Consider the following 23,982-nt stretch of genomic DNA (forward strand, 5'->3'; position numbering starts at 1 on the left):
GATAAGGTAATACGGTAATTAAAAATTTGCGTAAGAATTGCAATGAAAATGCATAAATTAACGAAATACACTGGTAAAAATAAAAGGGTCAAATTGACCCTTTTCAAAAGGATGGATCGTATTTGACCCTTTGAAAGGTTCACTTTTGTATCTCTTGAAATTTAGTATGCACATTTATCACGTTCTTGTTTTAGATAGATAGATAAATTTATTCATCAACAATGCTTTTCGAAGTACAGTTTCGTTTCACTGAGATCCCGTGCAATTCTTAGCGTCCACCGCCGTCTTAGCGTTGGTGACCAACCTCCAGAGCAAAACGGTGGAAAAGCTCTTTCTCAGGTTGTATATGCCAGTCATGTAAAAACATGTTTGAACTTTTTTCTTTTCTGAATACACAAAATTCCAAGGTAAAAGAGAAAAAATAAAACAGAAGATCTTGCTCCGTTGAAACTGCACTGCTTTGCAGCATTGTGAGAGGTTAAAAATAGCTAGCTCTTACTGAGCTGTAAGCCATTTGGAAAAAAAACGCAGAGAAAAAACAAAAAAAAATATTGCCTATGAAAAAAAAGAAAATGCATCAGGGAGGCTCCGCTCCACGACCATCCCACCAGACCCGCAAGTAGATGGTCCCAGGAACGACCTGTCCACCTTCAGTTTTGCAGATCCACACTTTACAATTTAACCTTTCACGGGGAGAGAGACCTCGGTGAAGCCGAGGAAGAGAGACCCCAGAGAGGATTTGCGGGTGAAGGTGGAGAACTTCATCTTAAGTTCAACAGATCGAACCCGTTAGCTGAAGGCTTGGAAAAAAAAAAAAAACATTCCAAACAGATCACCCCCAGCTGGCCCAGAAAAAGAGATCGCAGTTGCAAAATAAGTTATCTCCCCGAAACAGAAGTCAGCTTGCAGAATAGAGAAAGAATTAACAAATAATAATGCATATCAAGAAAAAAATATTCATACAACAAAAAAGTTTAAAAAAAAAAAAACTAGGGTTCCCCAGGCAAATAAATAAATAAAGATTGTCCAGACCGCTGTTACTACCTCCAAGTAAATAAAGGAACGCGAGGCAAAAAAAAAAAAAAAGAACACCATGTTATAGATAAAACGTTAAAAAGTTTGTAATAATTCAGAACAGCCCTCCATTTGTGACAGGATTCGGTGTATTAAGACAGTAAGGAGAAGAGAAAATCAGACAAAAAACAAAAAAAAAAAGCAAGACAACAATAATCGACTTGAAGGAATCCAGATGAAGCCGCAAAGGGCATGAGATTAGGAGTACAAGTCCACAATATCAAGATCTCGTAAATCCATTAGAACAGATCTCAACTCAGAATTTGTGAAAGACACTCTACCATGAAGAAGGATCAATGAGTTAATCAGTCTAGGGGCACAGTACGCGTAACAGTGCTTAAAGATCTCCTTTCTGGGCCTAGGTACACAGTAGACCTCCCGGGAGCGCACATTACGAATTCGAGAAACATCATGCGGCCTGATAATCCTCTCTCCGCAGCTATTAAAGAAAAGCTTCGTAGTTCTGTACGCATAGAGGGCCCTCAGGGACATAATCTTCCAACATCTAAACAGCGGAGCAGCGCTCTCAAATCTACTTTTAAAAGACATTATTCGCATAACAATCCGCTGAGCGGCGCTTAGCTTCCCAAGATGTGTGGAGTAAGCACAACCCCAAAAAGGTATTCCATACTGCAGTCTAGACTGAATCATAGCAAAGTAAAACGATGCAACCACCGGACGGGGACAGGATTCCCTCAGTCTAAAGCAATATCTCATGCATAGCCTCAAATGATCATGCAGACTATCGATGTGGAATCTCCAGCTCAAAGCCTGATCCATCACAATCCCCAAATACTTAAACTCAGAGACCCTCTCCAGATCAAAACAGCCAGGCTCGCAGCCACCGCTTAAACTAGCGTCGACCCCACAATTCGCGGAATGCAATCGAAGCGGAGAAACCACAGGAGATCCTCTCAAGGAAAATACCATAAACTTAGACTTCGGACTTAGAAGCATACCGTGGAAATCAAACCACAGCTTCAGTGCAGCCAAGTCCGCACTCATATCCACCACGAGAGTCTCAACTGAAGGCCCAGTATACGTAATGGCCAAGTCGTCCGCATAGGCCGTTGGCACACCTCTTAAACCAACCCCATGAATGTCATTCACATATATTAAAAATAAAATGGGACCCAAGACAGATCCCTGCGGAACACCAGTTTCAAGTCGCTGAAAACTACTAAACACTGAACCAATCCTCACACATTGCTGTCTATTAGAAAGGTAGGAATTACACCAATCAAGCGCTACACCCCTAACACCAATAGAATGAAGCTTCCTGAGCAAAAGCCCATGATTGACTGTATCGAAAGCCTTGCAGATGTCCAGGAAAAGAGCAGAGACCCTCCTATCCTCATTCAGATTATTAGAGACTCTTTCAAGGAAAGCTTCCAGAGCCTGCTCACACCCCACCCCCTCCCTGAAACCAAACTGAAAGTCCGCAAGAATTTTATACTTGGTCAGAAAACTCACAAGTTGAACCTTCATCAGCCTCTCAAACAGTTTGGAGAAGATTGAGAGAAGCGAAATCGGACGATAATTCTCCACCGACGATTTATCACCCTTCTTAAATATTGGAACTATCACAGCTCTCTTCAGCACATCAGGAAAAATCCCAGTTTGGAAGGACAGATTGACAAGATGGCTCAAAATATCGATAATATTCCATGCAACCCTCCTTAAAACTGTGCAGTTGATACCATCGAATCCGCAAGAAGAGTGCGGCCGCAATAAGAAAATCTCCCGATATACATTCATGGCCGGAATTGGAGAGACGAATAGAGAATCCACATTGTACGAATCAATCCTATACTCACCAACTGGAGACTCAATTTGCGATGCAATTCTGCGCGGAGCATTGACAAAATATCTGTTGAATTCCTCCGCGACGTCCTTTGGATCCGTTAGAGGACAATCATCACTATCGCGAACAGAGTCAATATTTTCTACATTTCCAGTTCGCCCTGTTAGTTCATTAACAGTACTCCAGACTTTCCTCATGTTATCCTGGGCCTCATCCAGCTTATTCTTATAATAAGAATTTTTGCTCCTCTCTATCTCCCTCCTCACATCACACGACAATCTTCTTGCATATGCCGCCAGCCTCCCACACTCTGGCTTTCGTTTACTCAGTCTCAGAATTCTGTTCTTTCTTCTTATCAGTCCACAAAGTTGGACAGTAATCCATGGCTGTCTAGGGACGTCAGACCCAATAGAGGGAGACAAAGTAGAAGACTGATCCATCAAACTCAAAAAAACTTCTAGAAATAAGTCGAAAGCTCTTGATGCATTAGGCTCTTCGAAGACGGCCTGCCATGTTTCCCCTCTAAGCCTACCATTAAAGTCCTCATAATTGATCCTCCTCCTATTGCAACTCCTATCAGACGCCCGTGAATCAGAACCTCTACCCTCCAATTTAAGGAAAAGAAGAGAATGATCAGTAACATTCAAATGCAAAATTTCAGCCTCAAACGATATATGCTGTCTGCGGCTACGCGCCCAAATATGGTCAATACACGTTGCACTGTGCCTAGAAATTCTAGTTGGATCGTTGATTAAACTTTCAAAACCGTAGCTAGACATAAGGGTAGCATAATCATCTGACTCACGTTTGTCAGCAAGGTCAATATTAAAGTCTCCAAGCAAAACCACATTAGGGAATTTAAATCTAACCAAACAATTATCTAATTCAGCCAAAAAACAAGAAATCGGGTACCTGTGGAAGCGATAAGCGCACAAAACAGTCATTTCCTCGTCATTCCTTTTAAAATTTACACATACAGCATCAGCTGCAGAAAAATTCACAGGAACAACATTACATGAGAAAGCCTCCTTAACATATATCACAATGTAAACTTTATTGTTTTTATTGTAAACTTATTACTGATATCATATTTCTCTCATCTGAGCGAACACCAAAGATCACTTTTTCATTGTTTTTTTATTCGTTTATTCCGGAATTAAATAGATGTCAAAACCGTGACCCTTTCGAAGGGTACCTGGTGACCCTTTCAAAGAGTCAAATATGATCCATCCTTTGGAAAAGGGTCAATTTGACCCTTTTATTTTTACCAGTGTACGGTGAGGAATTGACCGTGACGGTGAGCATATTTACTGTCAATGTGATTCTGCCCTTAAGCCAAAATTGTACGAATGATGGAAAGAAGCTATTGGTTTTTACTTTATGATAAAAAAATAAATTTAAAAAAATCATCACTGCAATCTTTTGGCATTTATCAAAAAATATCGAAAGTTTAATAATAATTACTATCAGCACTCAAACAACCAACGCGACAACATCCATTCTAAACTCCTGTTACATCTTTGCATAACTCTTCAACTTTTGATATTTGCAGAAAGTTTATGGTAAAGTTAGCAGACCACAACTTATACTATCCTTAACCCTTTAAGGACGAGCGGAATACCTGTGTTCTAAAAACAAAAACAATTTTTTAACTCTATAAAGTTATTTTGTCCTCTAAATAGTCAGAAAAAAATGTTTTTGAATTTAGGACACCGGTATATCAGTCGTCTTTTAAAGGTTGAACACACAATTCAAATTTACCGACACTTTAACTTTGGGTTTTGGATTTCCAGATTTTGTTAGAAACTACTTAAGTTTCGCATAGTGTATTTTATATGACCAAAGTAACTTTCAAACGCAAACTTTTCACCTTTACAATATTCATAAAGTTTTTAAAGAAACCGACATTTCCCATTTGTCAATAAAGTAATTTTTGAAACTGTAGAAGTCTCTATGGTAAATTATTCCACCTTCATAACTTTTATCAATACATGGAACTCAGAAAAAGAAATTGGTAAACTCTTTAAATTTTACGGATTCCTACAGTTGCATACCTTAACCTCTATCTCCTTTGACTCACAATCTAGAATGTTTTATATCCTTGCATTTTAGAAAAAATGAGATCTAAACACATTTTTTAATATCGCGGTAATTTTTTTTTGCGAAGATCGGTGCTATAGATCAAATGATTAAAAATATCTTTCTCAGTTCTAAGATAAACAAAGCTAATTTAAACATAGTGCTAAAAATAAGAATTTCCTGTTATAACTTTAAAACGAATGATGCTTCTTATTAAAAATCACATTATAAATTTCAGGATTTGAAGGGCTTTTAGATCAACTTAATTATGGAAAATGTTAAAAATTTTAAAAGATCAATTTTAACTTAATTATAGCGAATTCTGTTGTTTTTAAACAGAGATTTAAAAAAAAAATGTTCGAAAATACATATCAGTCTTTAAAGATTTATTTAAATACTAAACCCCTAAAAATGTATCTGAGAATTGAGGCGATCGTCTCTAGTTCGTCAAATGCCCCTGCATTTGGTAACATTCTTCAGAGTTTCATTATTTTTATTTATTACTAAAAATAATTCTACCACATATGAAATTTTATGAGATGCGTAAATTTAGCATATAGGGTAAGTGTGCCAAATTTCGGCATAGTTGCATGCAAGCGCCAAAGTCTCAAGTTTTAAATGCTATATCACTAATACAAATTGAATATTTTAATTACTTCTTCTTAAGGAGTGTTGCTTGGAACCTTGTAGACAGTTTATCGTCTTTATTTACTCTAAAATCATTCTTAATACATTTTAAAATAAATAAAAATGTTGACATAGCTTTGGTGCCTTATTTCGGCCACGTTCATTCTCATAGTTCTTTGCCCATTGGGAATTCTTCAAATATCTTTCACGTCATCTTGTTTGTCGAAGCTACATTTTTTGTTATTCTTTTGCATTGTATAATCTCTAGAGTACGTAAAATCTAAAAGTTCATGGAAATTCGAGGAACAAAAATAGTGGCCGAAATTGCAAGCTGGCCGGAATTTGGCACACTTACCCTATTTAGTGAAATTCACAGATTTAGTAATATGTACCAAATTTCGTTGAATTAAAATTCCTGTTACTCATAACAATTCGAGTATTCTGTGAATTGCCCTGTCATTGCTCTTTTTAAATTTATTATCAGATCTAAATCTGTTTCTTCCAAACAAAAGTTTGATTCATTGAGAATTTCTCTCAATTTAAAATTAATTATTTTTGCGATTTCAATCTATTGTCAAAATTTAACACTTTATTAAAGACTTCTGTAGCACTCTGCAGAAACTATTTCATTTATGTTGCGCAAAGTTTTCAGAAATTTCTCCCCATATGCTTAAGACTTGCCCAAAATATAACACCCTTCTCCAAATGATAAGTTTGTGAGATGAAATTCCTGAGAATATGTCAATGGAATCCCTGAGGAAGTCTCAATTGGGAATCGATTATTTGTGAATTAATTAATAAATATATCTTCGTCTTCTCGAATTTCCTGGAAGAGACGAGAATACTCTTCAATATTTCAGAGTGTTTTCCTTTGAAAATGGGAATGGGGAAAGCATTTCAATATGTTTGCATGATTTGGAGAGGACTCCATGTAATCGAAAAGTATAAGATACGAGCGCGGGAATCTCGAGAGAAATACATATGTAATACACCAATTTTCTTCCAAACATCCTCCTTCCGTACCCGGAAACTGCCAATATGCGGAAGCTCGGGCGAAGGTGTTGACTGAATTTATCGGATGTAAATTAAAGTGATGATAAGTAAAACATTGGAACTAAGTAATTCCCTACATTAAATGCGCTGCGTACGTGGAAGTCAAACAGAATACGATGTGGTTTAAATTACTTTTTCTTCTTGGCCCCCTTTTTGGCTTTGTCGCTGGCATTCTCCTTCTCAATCCTCGCCTCCATCTCCAACTCCAACACACGCTGTCTTCGTCGACCCAGAGGCGTCTTTCCCCACCACGTCAGAAAGGCCTCCTCTTCTTCCCGGTACACCGGATCCTTCGTGCTGCAGAGTCAGAGGAAATGTACTCAGAAACTGAGAATAGAAACTTTCTCGCGATATCCATACCTCAAGGAATTAATGAGTTCTACATGAGTTAATGGCTGTAGTCGGAGCTGCAGCATTCTCTTGCACGTTATCACCTCCTTGAGACATTTTACTACTGAACCTATAGTATACCCATCGGAAATCTTGGCCATTGCTCCTGAATCAAACGTGCTTTGGACCCCACTATATTGACTAAGCAAGGTCCTCCAGGCATATGATAAAGTTCCATAATCCGGCCGGGGAATGTAGATGAACCTGTTATAGGCTTGCTGTAAGAGCTTCTGATCAGCCTCCCAAGGAGCACAGGAAGTCCCTATGAAGATTACGCGATCTTCAGGTCCGATATTTTTCACCAACTTTGGTAGGTCTTTTTTCAATCTTTTAGGGTCAGTTCGATCTGTTTTAGGGATCTTCTTCATAAATGGTTTCTCAGCATCCCCCATATAGATCACCGATGGCTGTAGTAACCTTGATACCTTACTCACCAAGTGCATCAACATAATCAGGCCAGATTTTCCCGGATATTTGCCAACAATATTAGCTGGAGTCAGATCAAACAAAGTCCCACCGACCTCAGTACAAATTGCATTAACTAGGGTCCTCTTCCCTGCCCCCTTAGACCCAGTGAGCAAGATTGATCTAACACAGGGAGCAAAGTTCCTCACAACTTCTGACCCCAAAGGCAGGATACAATGCTCAATGATCACCTGACGGATATCCCCAGGAGTTGGATTAATCCCTGATCTAGCTACATAAGATTTATCACCCAAAAAAGACTTTAAAGGTGTTTCTGGATACTTCTTAATGATCCCATTCATGAAGAGCTCTTCAAACAGAGACTCAGTTGTTCGATCTGGGGTCAGATCCTTCTCCTTCTTTTTCTTTCCCTTTTTCCCACTTCTCCGAGCTTTCTTGTTGCTCTTCTTAACTTTCTTTCCCTTTTGAGCACGGTCGCGGTCTAAAGCTGCCTGCAGAAGTTCCAACTCCTGTCTCATCATATCATCTACAACCTTCCGGAGCTCATCCTCAACTTCAGCATACTTTTCGTTAAATATCATATCCTCATAATGACTTTGCTTGGCATTCTGAGTCTCATCCTTGTCGCGCCATGTGTCATTAAACTCCTCAATCCCGGTTTTAAGTTCTGGCAAAAACGAACTTTGAGAGGCTTTGTAGCCATTCTCAAAGGTATCTTCAACGTTAATGTCACCAGACTTTACTGCGCTCTTAGACTTATCTTTTGCTTTCTTAGACTCTTTAGAAGAAGGAGCTGAGGATCGACTCATTTCACTCTCTGTTCCTTGACGACTCAACAAGTGCCGTGACCCTCCGTGTTCCTCAGAAGGGAAGTCAGGAAGTTTCCCAGTGCGGCCCTTATACTCCTTGAACCAATTCCTTATCTCATCGGCAATGTCCTCCGAAATGACAGAACCTTGCTTTGTGTTTATCTCCTCTTTGGTGCCTTGCAGGGCTTTCTGGAACTCCTCCTGAAATTCAGCCTGAATGCTGTAGCGAAGCTGTGTTAGCTGGAAAATTAGATGAGAAAATCAATCAAGAGCTAATTGGTGTGAAAAGTGCCAGAGGAATTAATGACTTTCTCATACATTTTCACTCTTCTCCAGGCACTCTGGTCTGGTGGATGTAAGTGGCGGAATCATGCCAATAAGCACCATTTCCTCCACCTTCCGCCTCCGTGTCTTCTTTCGGGTGGCAAAACCCCGCCACACCTTCTGAATCTTCATGGCGGCAATCAATCCCGAATCTGTCTTGTCTTTCCCACTCTCTGGCTTTCCCTTTTCCTTCAGCAGGCGAATCTCCTTCATGAATTGTGCTCGAAGTCTGCCCTGGCGTGCTCTCTCGTGCATCTGAATCACCCTGATGGCTTCCAGTTCAGTCATCTTCTCCTCCTCCTCCTCCTCGTCCAAACATCCTAGCTTCTTCAGAATCTCATCCATAGTTTCTCTGCGCTGTGCCAGCTCCTTCTCCCTTTCCCGTCGAAAGTACCGAGGCACTCGAATCTCAATGTCCAGAGGAGTGAGGCCCAATCTCTCAATCACCTCATCATTGTAGCTGAACTCCATGATATCGATATTAACCAGGTCAGCTTTGAGTTCCACAACCCTTCCCAAGCACGCATCCAGCACCTTCCTAACCAGCAGACGTTTCTGGGGCTGGACCATCTGGTCATAAATCTCCTCAAGCTTATTCGCAATACAGATGTACTTTACATACAGTTCAAATATGGCCGTTTGCGCGGCACTTTTATCAAATTGCGGTTCAAGTGCCTGATTCTCAAAGTCCGACACAGCCACACTCTCCAAATGCTTCTGTGTCTCATGCCACAGTTTATTGTACGTGTAATTGGACATCTTTCGCGAGCACTTCCGGCCACTTTCACACACTGAAGAATTCGATCTGGGCAATTAATTCAATCCCGCACCAAACAATTGAACCATTGTTTGTGCCTCTCCATGGAAACTCTACTATACACTCTTAGGGGCCAACAAATCACACACATACATGCACCAATGATGCCTCAATGAGCCATTGATTGGCAACGAAACACTTCTTCAATGGCCATCGGCATTGGCTTGGAAGAAAGTTTCACGTCTCACACGATGTTGCTCGAGGGCTCGTAACTTTTCCCATTTTGATTGAGTGAGAGTGAAAGATTCAGGAAATGTTTCAAATATGCCCACTGCAGCTTAATAGCCTCTACACACTATAAGAAGTTTTCGTCAATATTTAGGATATTGAAACAAGTTTTTCATGCTTGTGTAGCAAAAACATCAAAATGTCTTCAATAAGGCCAAATATGGACATAAATTTCTCTAGCATGTAGGTGCCATAAAAGTGCATATTGTAAAGTGGGGCAGTATTAAGCACAAGAAAGTTTCAAATGCATATAATCAAGGCATTCATGGTTTAGTTTAATACAGCCAATTGCTCCTTAAAACACCTCACTGTATTATTTTTTGTACAAATGTGCCGATCATGACCCAGGTCAACATGATACGCCTAATATAAAATATGAAATAAGAGTCATTAGAACACTTTGAAGTTAAGAAAGAAGATATCTTCAAGGCTACACTTTGGAAACGTAAAACTACAGGTCATAAGTTGCATATCATAAAAATTTTAGGGGTTTCAAACAGACAACCGATGGTTCAATTCATCGTAAAGTCCTCTACATTTTCAGGACTTTTTCGTCAAATATTTTCATTATGACGAAATTTTAATATTTTTCGCTAGGTTATTTCTTTCAAAAAAAATTGACGACAATTGTTTCCAGTGTGTAGATGCCTTAAAGACAGAAAATTTTATCCGATCTATTAAGAATGATTTTCTACAAATGTTCTATATTTTTTGTAAATTTAGTTTAAAGTAATTTGGGGACCTCCAGTGGATCAATAAATTATGAAAATTAGCTTAGATTGAACACCACGTTGGTCGGTCAAACAATTGGGCAATGTATGCTTGAAAACAATTGTTAAAACTCTGATAGTAATACAATTACCGGCGGGCTCAGCACTACTACTGGCCATACGTGATATTAACAGTGAATAATTCTTCTGATCACTCCATCATTGGAATAGCTAAACCTTCCAACCAATACGAAGATGGTTCTAAACCAAATAAATGAGAAATATTCGACATAATTTTTGTTCATCATCATTATCAATCGGTAAGACAAAAACAAATTCAAATCAAATTCGCTTCAACTCAAATTTATTTATCGATCTAACTTGTAGTAGAAAGCAACATGAGCGGAAGTTCCAGCATTTCGCAAAATCCCTTTTACATGACTTTCCCCTTTACCGATTCGGAATCGGAACCAAATTGAATCAATTCACAAGTCATTTTTTTTTAAATATCGCTTGCAAATTTATACATCAGGATTTACAAAAAAAATGTCAATCACCCACTCATTTTTGAATTAAATCAGTTAAGATTAATTCTAAAATGAAAGCCTTTTCTTAAGTTTGAATTTAGAATTGAATATTTAAAAGAAGTAGGATGAATAGGAATATACAAGAAATGAATATCTGAAAATTAAGTTATAATTTTTCAGATAGCCAAAAAGTTATGTTAAAAACAAAACCTATTTAACTTACATGATTTGGCAAGATACTTAAGAAAAAACTGTTGAACTGTGTAAAACTGCTAAACTTTTTTCAAGGATTGAAGAAACACTTCAATCGTTGAAATCAATATAGGAAACACTTGTTGGCAGTTTCACTAAGATTAAGCAGGCATTTCCGCCAAAAAGAGGTGATCAATTTTTTTATCCCAAATGGTACTGAACTATTGAGATCATAACAAAAAGATTCTAAAAGTGGCAATATGTTTTTCTTTCACCTTATTTTATATCCATTTAGAAATAAGATCTTCTGAAATTTTTCTAAAAGCCTCAAGTCAATATCTCGTACCATTTATCCTATAGGTCTGATAACAAATTTACGAACGAACAGATAAGCAATGAGTAGAGGGATTTTTCGCTTTAAGGTCCAGTAATGATATAGTCAACCGGTGGTAGCCACAATCCCGAAAGCTAAAATAACGAAAGCCAAAATCGCGAATGTTCAAAATCCTCAAAGGGATGAAATTATATGGAGAAAATGTTTAGAGTGATTTCCCAAGACACAGAAAATTTTCCTTTGTCTCCAACAAAGCGCGGGTGCAATCGTGGGAGTAGCTATGACCCATTCGGGATTTCGGATTTCGGGATTTTGGCTTTCGGGATTTTGGCTTTCGGGATTTTGGCTTTCAGAATTTTGGCTTTCGGGATTTTGACTAGGACCCATAGTCAACATACAAAGGGCTAAAAATTTAAATATTCGAAACTGCACTATACTTTTACAAATACAGTGATACAATAACACATTAACACATTTCTATGTTCTTGATTTTATTCTTCAACCTTTGTTTAAATATACATAAGGTGATGGATCCGTCATTAAGCATTTTTCTGCATTTTTAGATATATTCTGTCCATGAAACTATGCTTGCTCTTTCCAAAAATTTGGCATATCCAATTTTTTCAGCCCTGTATCAGACAAACATTGAGAATATTCAAAACATATTAATCAGAAATGTAAAACAAAGTATCAGTTAGTATCTAATACCTTAATGGTGATTTTCGGAATTCGAACTTTGAGTAATTCCGCCTGAATTTTTGTGTAACATGCACTTCATAAGGTTTTTCATAAAACCCACTATAAAAGTCCTAAGGGCGGCAACTAAATCCGACTGCATGATTTGGGTTACTGAAATTATAGTATGAATAAAACACATGTAGATCACCTCTGTTTTGAGTACTAAAATAATTAAATTAAATATTAACTTGTGTCAGCAGCACTTTGCATGACTGATCGTTGCATTCTGTATTTACATTCTGCAGAATGCAATAAGAAAACTGCCAAGATAACTGACACAAAAAAGAACTTCACAAACATTTTCATTTTTAGTGCACTCAACTAATTATTTCTAATAACTTGTAAATTCCTCGGCTGCGAATCGTCTTATATAGTCGAAAAATTCAGAAAAAAGTAATTTAATTGCTTGTGTGTAATGAGATTTTAAACTATTTCTTTCAATATATTTCTCTAATCTGCTGATTTGAACTTAAATTGAAACTGTTATCAATTGATAAAAAAAATATATTAAAATTTCAGAGAAAGAACAATAGAGTTATCATATTTCTCTCTTATTACATTTGTTTTCGTTTATTAAAATGCAAATTATATATTATACATTTTAAAATGCTTTTTCAAAACGAAACCCATTATAAAAGCCATGGTAATTTGAGCTCTGCACAGATCAGCATCAAAAGAAATATAAAGAAGTAATAAATTGATTCCATCAATGCTAATTTTTATTTTTGATTGTCAATAAAAATTATTTTTAACCGATGAGAAAAACTATTTTATTAAATATTTTAACTTCATGCAATTTTTTTGCACAGAGCTATGTTATTCTTGAGATCGAGCTCAGCGTCTAATGAAAATTTGATGATCATCCGACGTTTAGGTGAAGAGATGTTCAATTTTTTCGAAAAAAAATTACACGGTCCGGCACAGGAATTTGCCAACTTCAAATGACTTTACTGAAAAGTTGTTATTTCGAGATAGCATAGTATGGAATAATACCATCGATTTATTCTTTGAGAATTTTGTACTAAGCCTTATTCATAAACTTTGATATTTTACTTCTTTTATTTAACATTCTTCTATTTTGACTATCTTTTGAAAACTTATTGACAGAATGATTTTAATGAAAAATACTTTATAGATCTTCCGTTTAAGATTATAATTCCAGCTCTTTCGAAATTTGTACCTTTAAAAACTGTTTAATAAAATAAATTGATGAAAAAAGTATTCCGTGGTTCGATTACTCGGTTTATAATAAGATTAATAAAAATTTATATTTGAATATTGTACTTTAAATATTTTGGTTCACATTTTGTAGTTGAAAACTATAAATAGTTTTCTCATGTTAGACAATGCTTTTCTTTAGTATTTTAACATTTTACCAAGCCTACAGTATCTTAACTTGTTGAAAAAATTTAGTGAAAGACATCAAGGGTCATTACAGACACATTCATCTAATTTAATACCAATTTCGTGAATTGAGCAGGAAGTAAAGGACCAAAAATCATCCTATAATAGATACATATGTGGCACAATTACTAATTATATTTTTTATTAATGTGTAATTGGCTTAAATATCAGTTACAGTCTTTCTTTATAAACTTCTTTCAAAGCCTCTGTGTCTTTGAGAAAATAAAACAATGTAGCATCAGCTTAGGTCAATCAAGAAATCAACTTAATACTTTCTTTGCTGTCCCCATCATTAAGTGCGATGGACATAACGGACACGATGGAATTTTTCAGGGAAGCTTTCATTGATATCCAATGAAACTTTCGCAGTCAAAGCAGCGATCGTGTCTGCAAGACACGCAAGATGCGACGATGGTAAAAAAAAAGGTGCTGGACTCAATCATACCAGTTAGAGAGATTGCCATCGAGGTTTAGTTGGATTCGCGACGTTGTTGAGGTAAGACCAGCTTAACCATCGCGGGCTAGGTGCCTCAGAAAGTGCGAGGTGTGATACCAAAAAGAAATTATTAAGTGGAAATGAAAAAAATGCCGCGACGCACGACAAAGACCATGAGTAAAAGTGACCAAGTGACTCCAAGCTCTGTTCAATATTCAGTGATAGTGATGTTGTTTTTGCTCATCAATTTCACCGAAAATGGTATGTTGGGTGGAATGATGAGGCTCAAGAAGTGGTGCAAGTTTGCGTGTATACTTTTCTGGGCCAGAATGTCAACAGAAAAATTTCTTTCCACATTCCAGTTTCATGTGGCGGAAATCTCACGAAACGGAGCCTCAAGAATACTATTTCCTGCATTGAAGACGGTCGTTTCTATCGTAACCCAGAACGTCCGGTACATAAGATGTGGTCAAATGCAGAATGTTCCAAGTACTACTTATGCCTCGAGGGTGAAGTGTTTGAGTTCAAGTGTTCCGTTGGACTTCTCTTTGACGTCACTCGACAGATTTGCGACTTCAAGAGCAATGTCGATAATTGTGATATAACAGCCGGTCAGTATTATGACTTGAGTTTATTGCACTCTACCTCGCCATTGACTTTCATTTCAGCGTCTCATTTCTTATTCCGTCGCGCTGTCTCACTGGATACATTATCTAAAAAAAATTTCACACGTTGTCTTGGCATCAAACGAAATTTCACCCGAAGAGGCTCTTCACTAATTCAAAATTTTGCCATCCAAAACAAAAGATATGGTTGAATCTCTCCGAAAAAAGTTAACGAACATTAAGAAAACACAACCAAATTCTTTAAGTTCTTATTTTTGAACTTTGAACCTGAACTTAATCTTTAACCATTTACCCCTTAAAAAATAGATTTTAAAGTCGGTCATATAAGGGACTAATGCATGTTGTTAATTAAACATTTTTGTTCTAAGTTCTATAATTTGAGTAGTCAATTAACCCTTTAAGATCGAGAGGGTCAAAAATTGGGGGTAAGAAAAACTCACCTTTTCTGAATTTTAAAAACAAGACATAACCTTAGGTGGCCGTAGGAAGAAAGATTTGTTTTTTGGGACACCGCGGTGTTCCTATTGTCCTTAAAGGGTTAAGCGAATAGTGACTTGAATACAGATTCTAAACACTAATAAGAGGATTTGTCTGCGATCCTATAGAGATCCAAAATGCCTGTAAAATAAATACTTAGCGTAATTAAAATTGATAAACTACGTTCCCAACATTTTTAAATTAAACTGTCTCTCGATTTATCTATGAGCTATGACTGTGCTAAGTAATTTATTTAAGTAATAGCCTTAATTCTCAAATTATACTTAAGTAAATAAAGTTGGTTGTTATGAATACTAACTTTTTAAAACTTTACTAATCTCTTCTTAAATTATGATAACAATTTACTCTCCTTCCTAATCTTCCTCTTAATTATGATATTATGATTTGAGCCTTAATATTCACACGAATTTCATTCATTTAATCGTTTTAAATTATTCTCACATTGGAAGAATTATCCACACCATTTGTGGACAGCCAAAGAGCAAGATCTTAATAACAGGGATGCTTTTTCATGCTGCTGGATTTTTCTGACCTATATAAATATAACGCAGAACTAAATATCTTCAGATTAATGTTAAAAAATGAAATTTACGATTATTTTTCCGCGTCAATAGGAAAATAATATTTTACTCGTACTTCTAGAAGTAAAAACAAAACAACTAATCTATTAAATATAAATTTGTTTCATGGTTTTACTGACCAAAAGTAATTTTATACTGCTTTTTATTTTTTACCTTTAGAAATATGATTAAAATTCATTTTCTCACTGATGGATTGCCAATTTGTTCTCAAAAGATTAAATATTCTTTAGGAAATTCTTTGGAGAAATTTTGACTTTACGGGCTTTAGACCTAAAGTTTAGCCATATGACTTAACTTCCCTAATTTTTTCACACTCAAGATTTTTTTTGAAAAATTTAGACTCAGGATTGGATTATTCAGGACAATGATACATTAGATTCTGAGAATCCAAAAAATTGGTTGCTATTTAAGATTTTAATACCTTCGGAAACTGGGCTGCTCCTCTAGTCTGAAGACCCCTTTAAAATAGTAAAATTGAGACAATTTATCTTCCAAACTATACCAGTTTAGTGGAACCTTCGGGAACGAGATTAAACTTTTAGTTTCAAACCCATATTACTTTGAATTTAGAACCCCAAGTACCAAAACCCCTCCTGGCTGAAGCAAACTGTTCGGACAGGAGTCACCTAGGCTGTGGAGACGGGACCTGTCTGCCGAACGAGTACTTCTGCGACGGAAGCGTTGACTGTCCTGATGGATCAGACGAAGGCTGGTGCGATGTAAGCAATGACCCAAATGCTGCATCAACCTGCGATTTATCCACCTGTCAACTTCCCGAATGCTTCTGCTCAAAAGATGGAACAATCATCCCAGGACGCTTGGATCCCAATCAAGTGCCCCAGATGATTCTACTAACTTTCGACGATGCCATCAACTTTGAGAATTGGGATCTTTACACCAAAAAGATCTTCACAGCTGAACGAAAGAATCCCAACGGATGCCCGATAAAGGTGAAATCTTTATATGGTCAAGTAAAAAAAATAAACCCATCTGTGACTCTCCAAAGTGCGTTACTATATGCAGAAATTGTGGCAAAGAGTGAAATTTCGAAATGTCTCCAATACTAGCAATTTCCAAAGCATCGTGAGAGTCACACACGATGAGTTTTTTGCAGCTTGCACTTTTTTCATCACAGAGATTCTTATAAGTTTTCCCCTCTCTTTTCCATCTCATCGAACACGCATCCAACACTAGTCCACTTTTTATATTTCCCATCAATATACCAACTACCAGCAAGTGCAGAAAATGTGGAATGATGGACATGAAATTGCTGTGCACTCAATAACGTAAGTAAAATTATTGTGACATTTACGGGAAAACCATAACAGCATCCTATTTCTCTTCACTACATCCTCCAGTGACCATCCGAATGAGCAGGAGGCATCATTCACTCGCCTAGGAGAACCTTTTGATATTGAACTTCTTCGATGATAAAAATATTCTGCATTATTCCCAAAGAAAGTTTTCTCAATGAGAAGCTTTGTGCTATTTATATATAATATACGTACACTTTAACGGTTTTTTTCCTCAAAGGCACTTAACAGAGTTGAAAGATTCTAGATTGAAAATAGATACATCTTGTAATTGTTTTTCGATCTATATGGTTTAATTAAGCCAGATTGCGTTGAAAAGGTTTTGGAATATCTGATAGGTCTAAACCGGTTTCAATCGGTTATGAACCAAAAAATAACCAATTATGAAACGGTAAGCAAATTTCGTCAGGAAATCAAATGTATTACTTGCTATTTTGGGTGATCTTTTGGCTGATTTTTCAATCAGTTCAAATCGATTGAAAACCGGTATAAAGAAAATGATGAGATAGTACTTTTAAGGGGTCCCAGTCAAAATCCCGAACGCCAAAATCCCGAAAGCCAAAATCCCGAACGCCAAAATCCCGAAAGCCAAAATCCCGAAAGCCAAAATCCCAAATGGGCCAAAATCCCGAAAACCAAAATCCCAAATTCTTAAAAGTCCCGCGATTGTACCCGCGCTTGCGGGGGGCAAAGGGAAATCTTCTGTGTCTTAGGAAATTATTCGAAACATTTTCCTCCATATAATTTCATTCCTTTCAGGATTTTGAATATTCGGGATTTTGGCTTTCGGGATTTTGGCTTTCAGGATTTTGGTTTTCGGGACTTTGGCCTTATCGGGATTTTGGCGTTCGGGATTTTGGCTTTCGGGATTTTGGCTGCCACCGCTTTTAAGATCTAGCATCTACGTCACAAGTTCAAGCATTTCGGAAAACGTGAGATAATTTACCAGCCCTTTATACATTAACATTTAGAAAATACCAACCTCTAAAAGCCTCTGCACATTGCAAGCAATTTTCGCCGACAATAATTGCATTTTTTGCAGAATTACAGAAGAAATCACATCATGATAATCTCTATTCAGGATGAATTAGCCTAATGCCTTTAAATTTAAAAACTATCAAAATGTATACTACTTCATGTAGTTATGCGATCGATCACATGTATAATAAGTTGCACTAAACTAGGAATAATACTATCAACAAATTTTATAGAAATAATTTGATGGAAAATGATTTTATGATTTATTACTTAAAGATCAGATATTTAAAGATACGCTTTAAAGATCATTTTAAATTCCGAAATTAATTTAAAACGGCTCTTTAAAGGGAACTCCTCATTTCAAACTATCATCTCTACTTAGATGATAGTATAGTCTAATAGCCCAAAATAGACTCGAGCTGATCTTTGAGATTATTTAGCCTGCAAATTTCCAGTAAAGGATTAGTTAAAGGAAGTTTATGCAAAAGACCTTAATCAAACTAATTGTAAAATAGTTTAGGGTAAATCTTTACTGCTAAATTTTTAGGATGGTCCGACTGAATCTATTTGGACCGTAAGACACTTCAACTCTGATTAAAAATTTTGATGTTACGCATAATTCCCGGAAATGATGCCTGTAAATTAATCTCTGAAAATTGTAAAATATTGCATGAATAACTTAATTAGTTGGGTATAATTACTCAGTGCGAGGGAGATGTTAATGGCTCAGTGAATGACCACAAAAGCCATCTACTGCAGCCGTAAAATGTATTTCAATTTTGGCCAATTTTTCTCGAAAACCCATAATTTTGTGGCATTTTATTGGCCCATTTCCCATCACTCTTTTCCCAAACAACTGCTTCAGGGATAAATGGTTAATGGCTGAATTTCATGAGGAGCTTTCCGCAAAACGCACAGAGAATAATGAGACTTTCTTTTCTATACCCCCAAGGCATCGAGGCCCTGAAGACTGGTGGTCTAGGAATGCTACAATTGAGGACTGGTTCGATGAGATGGTGGGTCAGGCCAACATCATCAACAAGTTCGCGAATGTGCGAATGGAGGATTTAAGAGGTATCAGAGTGCCATTTTTGAGAGTCGGATGGAACAGACAATTTCTAATGATGAAGGAGTTTGGATTTGAGTATGATTCATCAATGGTGGCACCCTTTTCAAACCCACCACTCTGGCCATATACCCTGGACCACAAAATGCCCCACACTTGCATGGGCAGCAACCAAAACTGTCCCTCAAGGAGTTATGCTGGAATCTGGGAAGTAGTGATGAACCAACTGGAAGCTGGAGAGTATACTTGTGGAATGGTAGACACTTGTCCACCAAACATGAATGGCGAAGAGATGTACAAAATGTTTACGCACAACTTTAAGAGACACTACCTCACCAACAGAGCTCCACTTGGGCTCTTTTTCCATACCACTTGGTTCCGCAATAATGATTACAAGGATGCTTTTATGGTGAGTTATTTTTAGTTTTGATCAAAAAAATTAAACTAAGTGAACTTGCAACATGGATACGTTAACTTTTGATTATTTCTTATTTTGTTTACATTATTTTTATTTTTCAATCAAAAACAATCTCAGATGCTTTTGAAGAATATAATTTTCAGACGATTTTCTCATAAACCTGATTCAAAAGTACACAAAAAATCTATAGAGTGAGATACAGTAAAGTAATTGGTTTAGAGTTATGAACTTTTGCATTGTAGATATTTTTCAATATTGTAAAATTGCAATTCTCAAATTGTTTTCCAACTATACGGCTTTTAAATTTATAGGACATGTAATAAACAATTATCAAAATACTTGTTCTGTCCCTCCAGCCTTTCATGGTTAAGTAGTTAATAGTTATTGTAAATAACTTACAGGTTAGCACAATCAGTAAAGGATCTTCCTAAGGTTATACGGCCTAGATCCTTCCGAAATTGCCACCGTCTTATATTTCACGATGTTTTCTGAAACCTCGAAATTCTTTCTTGAGAGAAAATCCTCCTTTTCATCCACCGTCATCGGATGGTATATCATTCTAGCTGTTCACTAACCAATACAATTCACAGAATGCACTATGTAGTCTTTGTAACTTATCCATAATTTTCATCTAAGCAGGAGCACTCCCTGGCTCACATTCGGCACTTTTCCCCGACTTTTACCGATTTTCACGAAAGAAAACTTATAATCAATTGTTCTCGCACGGCATGACTGATTTCAGAACTGATTCCTTCGTGCATACTTGATTAATAACCAAATTGCATATTTTTCTTAAAATTGAAATTAAATAATAATGGAAAGACAATATAAATTTTTAGCATAAGGGCAGAATCACATTGACAATAAAATGCTCGCCGTAGCCTCACCGTATTTCGTTAATTTACTCATTCTCATTGCAATTCTTACGCTAATTTTCCATTACCGTATTACCTTATCTCATACTCGGTGGCACTAGATGAAAATTACATAAGAAAATTGAAGAAATAAGACGAAAATTCAATAAACGGTGAGCAAAAAAACTATAAGAGAAATTAATCGTACAGTTTTTTTGCTCACAGTTTATCGCATTTTCGTTTTATTTCTTCAATTTTCTTATATTATTTTCACCTAGTGCCCTGGATATGAGATAAGGTAATACGGTAATCGAGAATTTGCGTAAGACTTGCAACGAAAATGCGTAAATTAACGAAATACGATGAGCATTTTACTGTCAATGTGATTCTGCTCTAAATCTTAAACATAATATCAACGAAATTTCTTTAAAAAAATATATATATTGATTTTTTACATTGTAGGTAATGTATAAAAACAGATAACAAAACGTCCTAACTTTGTAGAATGCTCGACATAGATATAGCTCTCCATGAATTATACTTTTACATAATAGTAATAGTAATAGTAATTTTATTATCCTTCCCAATAGGTTCAGAAAAATCTTCAACCTTTTATTTTGAGGTAAAATTTAATATTTGACATTTTAAAAAGAAAGTTATAAAGAGAAATGAGTAAAAATCATTTAACAGGTTGAAGATAATCAGGTTATAAATCGTCGGTTGCCTCAGCAACTGTGCTAACTGCATCTGCTTTGTGTCTGCATTCATTGCAAACGCCGCGCAGCGTTGCTTTGCTTACAACGAATGCTGACACAAAGTAAATGCAGTTAGCACAGTTGCTGAGGCAACCGACGAAATTTCAATACCTCTTCCAATGAAATTCAAATTTGACTATATCGGTTTGGAAATAAACCCTAGGCCTAGATTAACCCTTTAAGGACGATTGGATCACAGGGATCACAGGTGACCCAAAAATAAAATCTTTCCTATGGCCTTCTAAATAATTTGTGTTTTGCTCTAAAATGTCAGAAAAAAAAATATTTTTCTGACTCCCAATTTTTGACCTTCTCATCCTTAAAGGGTTAATTAAATTTTGGCCATCAGGGGGAATTGGGCACCTTTGAAAGTGCGGAACCTTTGAAATTGGAATTTTTCACCTATTTTTAAATAAAATTGAGCCCTATCGTGATATAATTTAGCTTCTTACTCTGTTTGTGCAGCTAAAGGTGAAAAATCCTAATTTCAAAGGTGCCCCACTTTCCCTTAAATATTTCAAATGACGAATTCTCTAGCCAGAGATATGTATGGAGAAAATTTTACCCACGCTGCCTCCAAAACCTGTCCGAAAATGTATTAAATTTGCGTAGGCCCATTTCGGAAAGACCATAAAAAATTATGTAAGGGAAAAGCTGAAAACTCGTAAAACTTTTTCATATAAATTACTATTCTTTCTTTAAATACGAGCAGTAATAAAAACGAAAGCAAAAATATTAATAAAGAAATTTATATGTTTCATATAAATTGATTTCTGACGTAAAGGCCCTAGGATCGATCATGTTGTCTTCAGTGAAAAGACATTCAAAACAAAAATCAGACATTTTGAAACAATACCATGTAGGAACAAAAACAAGAAAAGTACTACACTTTGATCTTAGCCGTTAGGCCGAGAAGCGATAAAACAAGAAAGGTGTTTAACAGTAAAAAAAGACTAATAAAATTTCAAAGTTTCAATTTTCCGATGCACAATGGAATAATATTTTTTTCCGGCCAAAATAATGATCGCCGAAGGTTTTAATACCTTTATTCAAATAGCATGTATGTTAAATTCAATAAACTTAAGCTTAACTGATTGTGATGGCCATTTTAGCGATTGGCAATGTACAGAAAAATATAATTTAAATTTATTTAAAAGTTTTATCAATTATTTTTGCGTGAATTTATATTGAACCCAGGGATCTGTCACGATAAAAATTCGCCTGATTAATTTTGTAAAATTTGATAATATTGACAAATAATAATGGACTTATTAATTTGTCACGAAATATGCTGATTGCATAATTCTCTTAGTGACGTATGCTTTTGTTATCCATAATTTAAGAGTATTTCATATAATTATCATTCAAAAATAAATTTCACTGAGGGTTAATTAATGATGAGACAGAAAATGATTTGAATAATCTCACATGCATATAATCTATATAATATTCTATTACCGGTATTATCACAGTCATGGCAAATTAAAAAGTTAATAAAATTTCCAATTCCGGGCCAAATCTATTAATTTGTGAAAAAAGTTAATGTTTTATTGATTTTGGTTGAAATTTGAAATTTAAAGCAGTTGTCACAAAAAATTAACAGGTTCTGAGTTAATTGCACCGAATATATGAATTTATATGATATTTTTTCTAGCATTTCCTGGATGATATGCGGAAAATGCCTGATGTATACTTTGTTACAACACACGAGGCCATCGAATGGATCCGTAATCCAACTCCTCTCAATCAGATAAACCAATTTGAGCCATGGAGTTGCAAAGGTCGTCAGCTGCAACCACATGAAATTGCATGCAACTTACCTAACATCTGCAAGCTCCACAGTCGCGTACTTCAGCAGGATCGGTATCTGTACACATGCAACGAATGCCCAGCTCAGTATCCGTGGCTGAGGAATGAATTCGGCTTGGATTGATACCCATACCGCTGGCCAGATTCAGCTCATTTTCCCACTGAACGCTCTGTTGAACGCCAAGGAATGCTCCCTCACTGCAAAGGGCAATGGTACGGGGGCAAATGTTATTTATGCTGCATAATATTATCTCGCATTCTCCTGCATGAGGACACACTTTCCAGTATTTAAGAATAAAAAGAGAACAAACTGTAGAGCATTGTTTGACGACTTGCGCGGAGTTCCTTCACCTCATAAAACACCAACGATTTCTTTTTCTCATTTCCACATAAAACTTTAATATTCCGGAAACAAGTTGGGGTATTGGGGCGAGAAAAGCAGAGACAACACCACCTACCAGAGACAAAGACGCGACGGAAAAGGCACATTTTTCCCAGGATGGCAGAGTCTGTGTTAGAAAATTTGCGCTGATTAAATATGGAGCCGAAGGGAAGAAATGGCAAAAAATGAGATGAAACAGTCTCATGGAAAACACAGAATTACCCACCACACGATGTCATTCTGGGACACATCTCCTTTTGCGTGAATTTTCAAAAATGCTCCTCATCCCCAATTACTCCCTCCCTGGAATTAATGACGACGCACAGTTTTGCTGGAAAATTAATTAACCCCCATTTAACTACTCTGAGGCGACCTCAATTTGTTCACCATCCACGGTTTCGAACCCCAACTGAGCTACAGACGTTTCTCTATTCAGTGGACCTGTCTATCTTGTATCCTTAATTTTACCCATTCAAATCTTTCGTGAGTAACCAGGCATATTAGAATCATTCAGTACTAGACGTTTAAATAGATTTTCGAAAACATAATGTTACCCCAAAGCTAAATGTCCATTCAAAAGTCCACCTAAAGTCTAAAGTTGATTCTAAATCTGAAGAACAGAAAAAGAAATTTGACTAATAAGGCGTAAAAATAATTTTATGCAGTCAAAACATTATTTTGTCTATGAACCACCGATAATAACAACTCACTGATCCTTAACCCATTCCTT

General features: G+C 36.4%; 2 protein-coding genes and 1 long non-coding RNA gene across 3 annotated transcripts; 1 reads left to right on the top strand and 2 right to left on the bottom strand.

The window, feature by feature from the left end:
* Positions 1-6,613: 6,613 nt before the first annotated feature.
* Positions 6,614-9,345, bottom strand: LOC129798043 (dynein regulatory complex protein 11). The gene is made up of 3 exons (XM_055840998.1): positions 8,581-9,345; positions 6,998-8,502; positions 6,614-6,934 (listed from the first exon to the last, which is right to left on the bottom strand). The coding sequence occupies exons 1-3, from the start codon at positions 9,343-9,345 to the stop codon at positions 6,766-6,768; spliced, it is 2,439 nt and encodes an 812-aa protein (XP_055696973.1). The 3' UTR covers positions 6,614-6,765.
* A 2,523-nt stretch (positions 9,346-11,868) lies between these two features.
* On the bottom strand, positions 11,869-12,475 carry LOC129798047 (uncharacterized). The gene is made up of 3 exons (XR_008751380.1): positions 12,321-12,475; positions 12,103-12,243; positions 11,869-12,023 (listed from the first exon to the last, which is right to left on the bottom strand). It is a non-coding gene; the product is annotated as an uncharacterized LOC129798047 (long non-coding RNA).
* A 1,533-nt stretch (positions 12,476-14,008) lies between these two features.
* Positions 14,009-23,185, top strand: LOC129798052 (chitin deacetylase 1). Its single transcript, XM_055841021.1, has 6 exons — positions 14,009-14,233; positions 14,335-14,583; positions 16,248-16,627; positions 16,872-16,963; positions 18,921-19,443; positions 22,716-23,185. The coding sequence occupies exons 1-6, from the start codon at positions 14,113-14,115 to the stop codon at positions 22,992-22,994; spliced, it is 1,644 nt and encodes a 547-aa protein (XP_055696996.1). The 5' UTR covers positions 14,009-14,112; the 3' UTR covers positions 22,995-23,185.
* The last annotated feature ends 797 nt before the right edge of the window (positions 23,186-23,982 follow it).

This window comes from Phlebotomus papatasi, chromosome 1, assembly GCF_024763615.1.
Source record: "Phlebotomus papatasi isolate M1 chromosome 1, Ppap_2.1, whole genome shotgun sequence".
NCBI lineage: Eukaryota > Metazoa > Arthropoda > Insecta > Diptera > Psychodidae > Phlebotomus > Phlebotomus papatasi.

What these genes read in the sequence shown, in the direction of transcription:
- LOC129798043 (XM_055840998.1), bottom strand. Translation starts at nt 9,345, where the DNA reads ATGTCCAATTACACGTACAATAAACTGTGGCATGAGACACAGAAGCAT. An exon ending in GCCTGGAGAAGAGTGAAAAT is followed by an intron (nt 8,503 to 8,580) that starts GTATGAGAAAGT and finishes CTAATTTTCCAG; the next exon opens with CTAACACAGCTTCGCTACAG. An exon ending in GAACTCATTAATTCCTTGAG is followed by an intron (nt 6,935 to 6,997) that starts GTATGGATATCG and finishes CTGACTCTGCAG; the next exon opens with CACGAAGGATCCGGTGTACC.
- LOC129798052 (XM_055841021.1), top strand. Translation starts at nt 14,113, where the DNA reads ATGAAAAAAATGCCGCGACGCACGACAAAGACCATGAGTAAAAGTGAC. An exon ending in TAATTGTGATATAACAGCCG is followed by an intron (nt 14,584 to 16,247) that starts GTCAGTATTATG and finishes CTTTGAATTTAG; the next exon opens with AACCCCAAGTACCAAAACCC. An exon ending in ATTACAAGGATGCTTTTATG is followed by an intron (nt 19,444 to 22,715) that starts GTGAGTTATTTT and finishes TATTTTTTCTAG; the next exon opens with CATTTCCTGGATGATATGCG.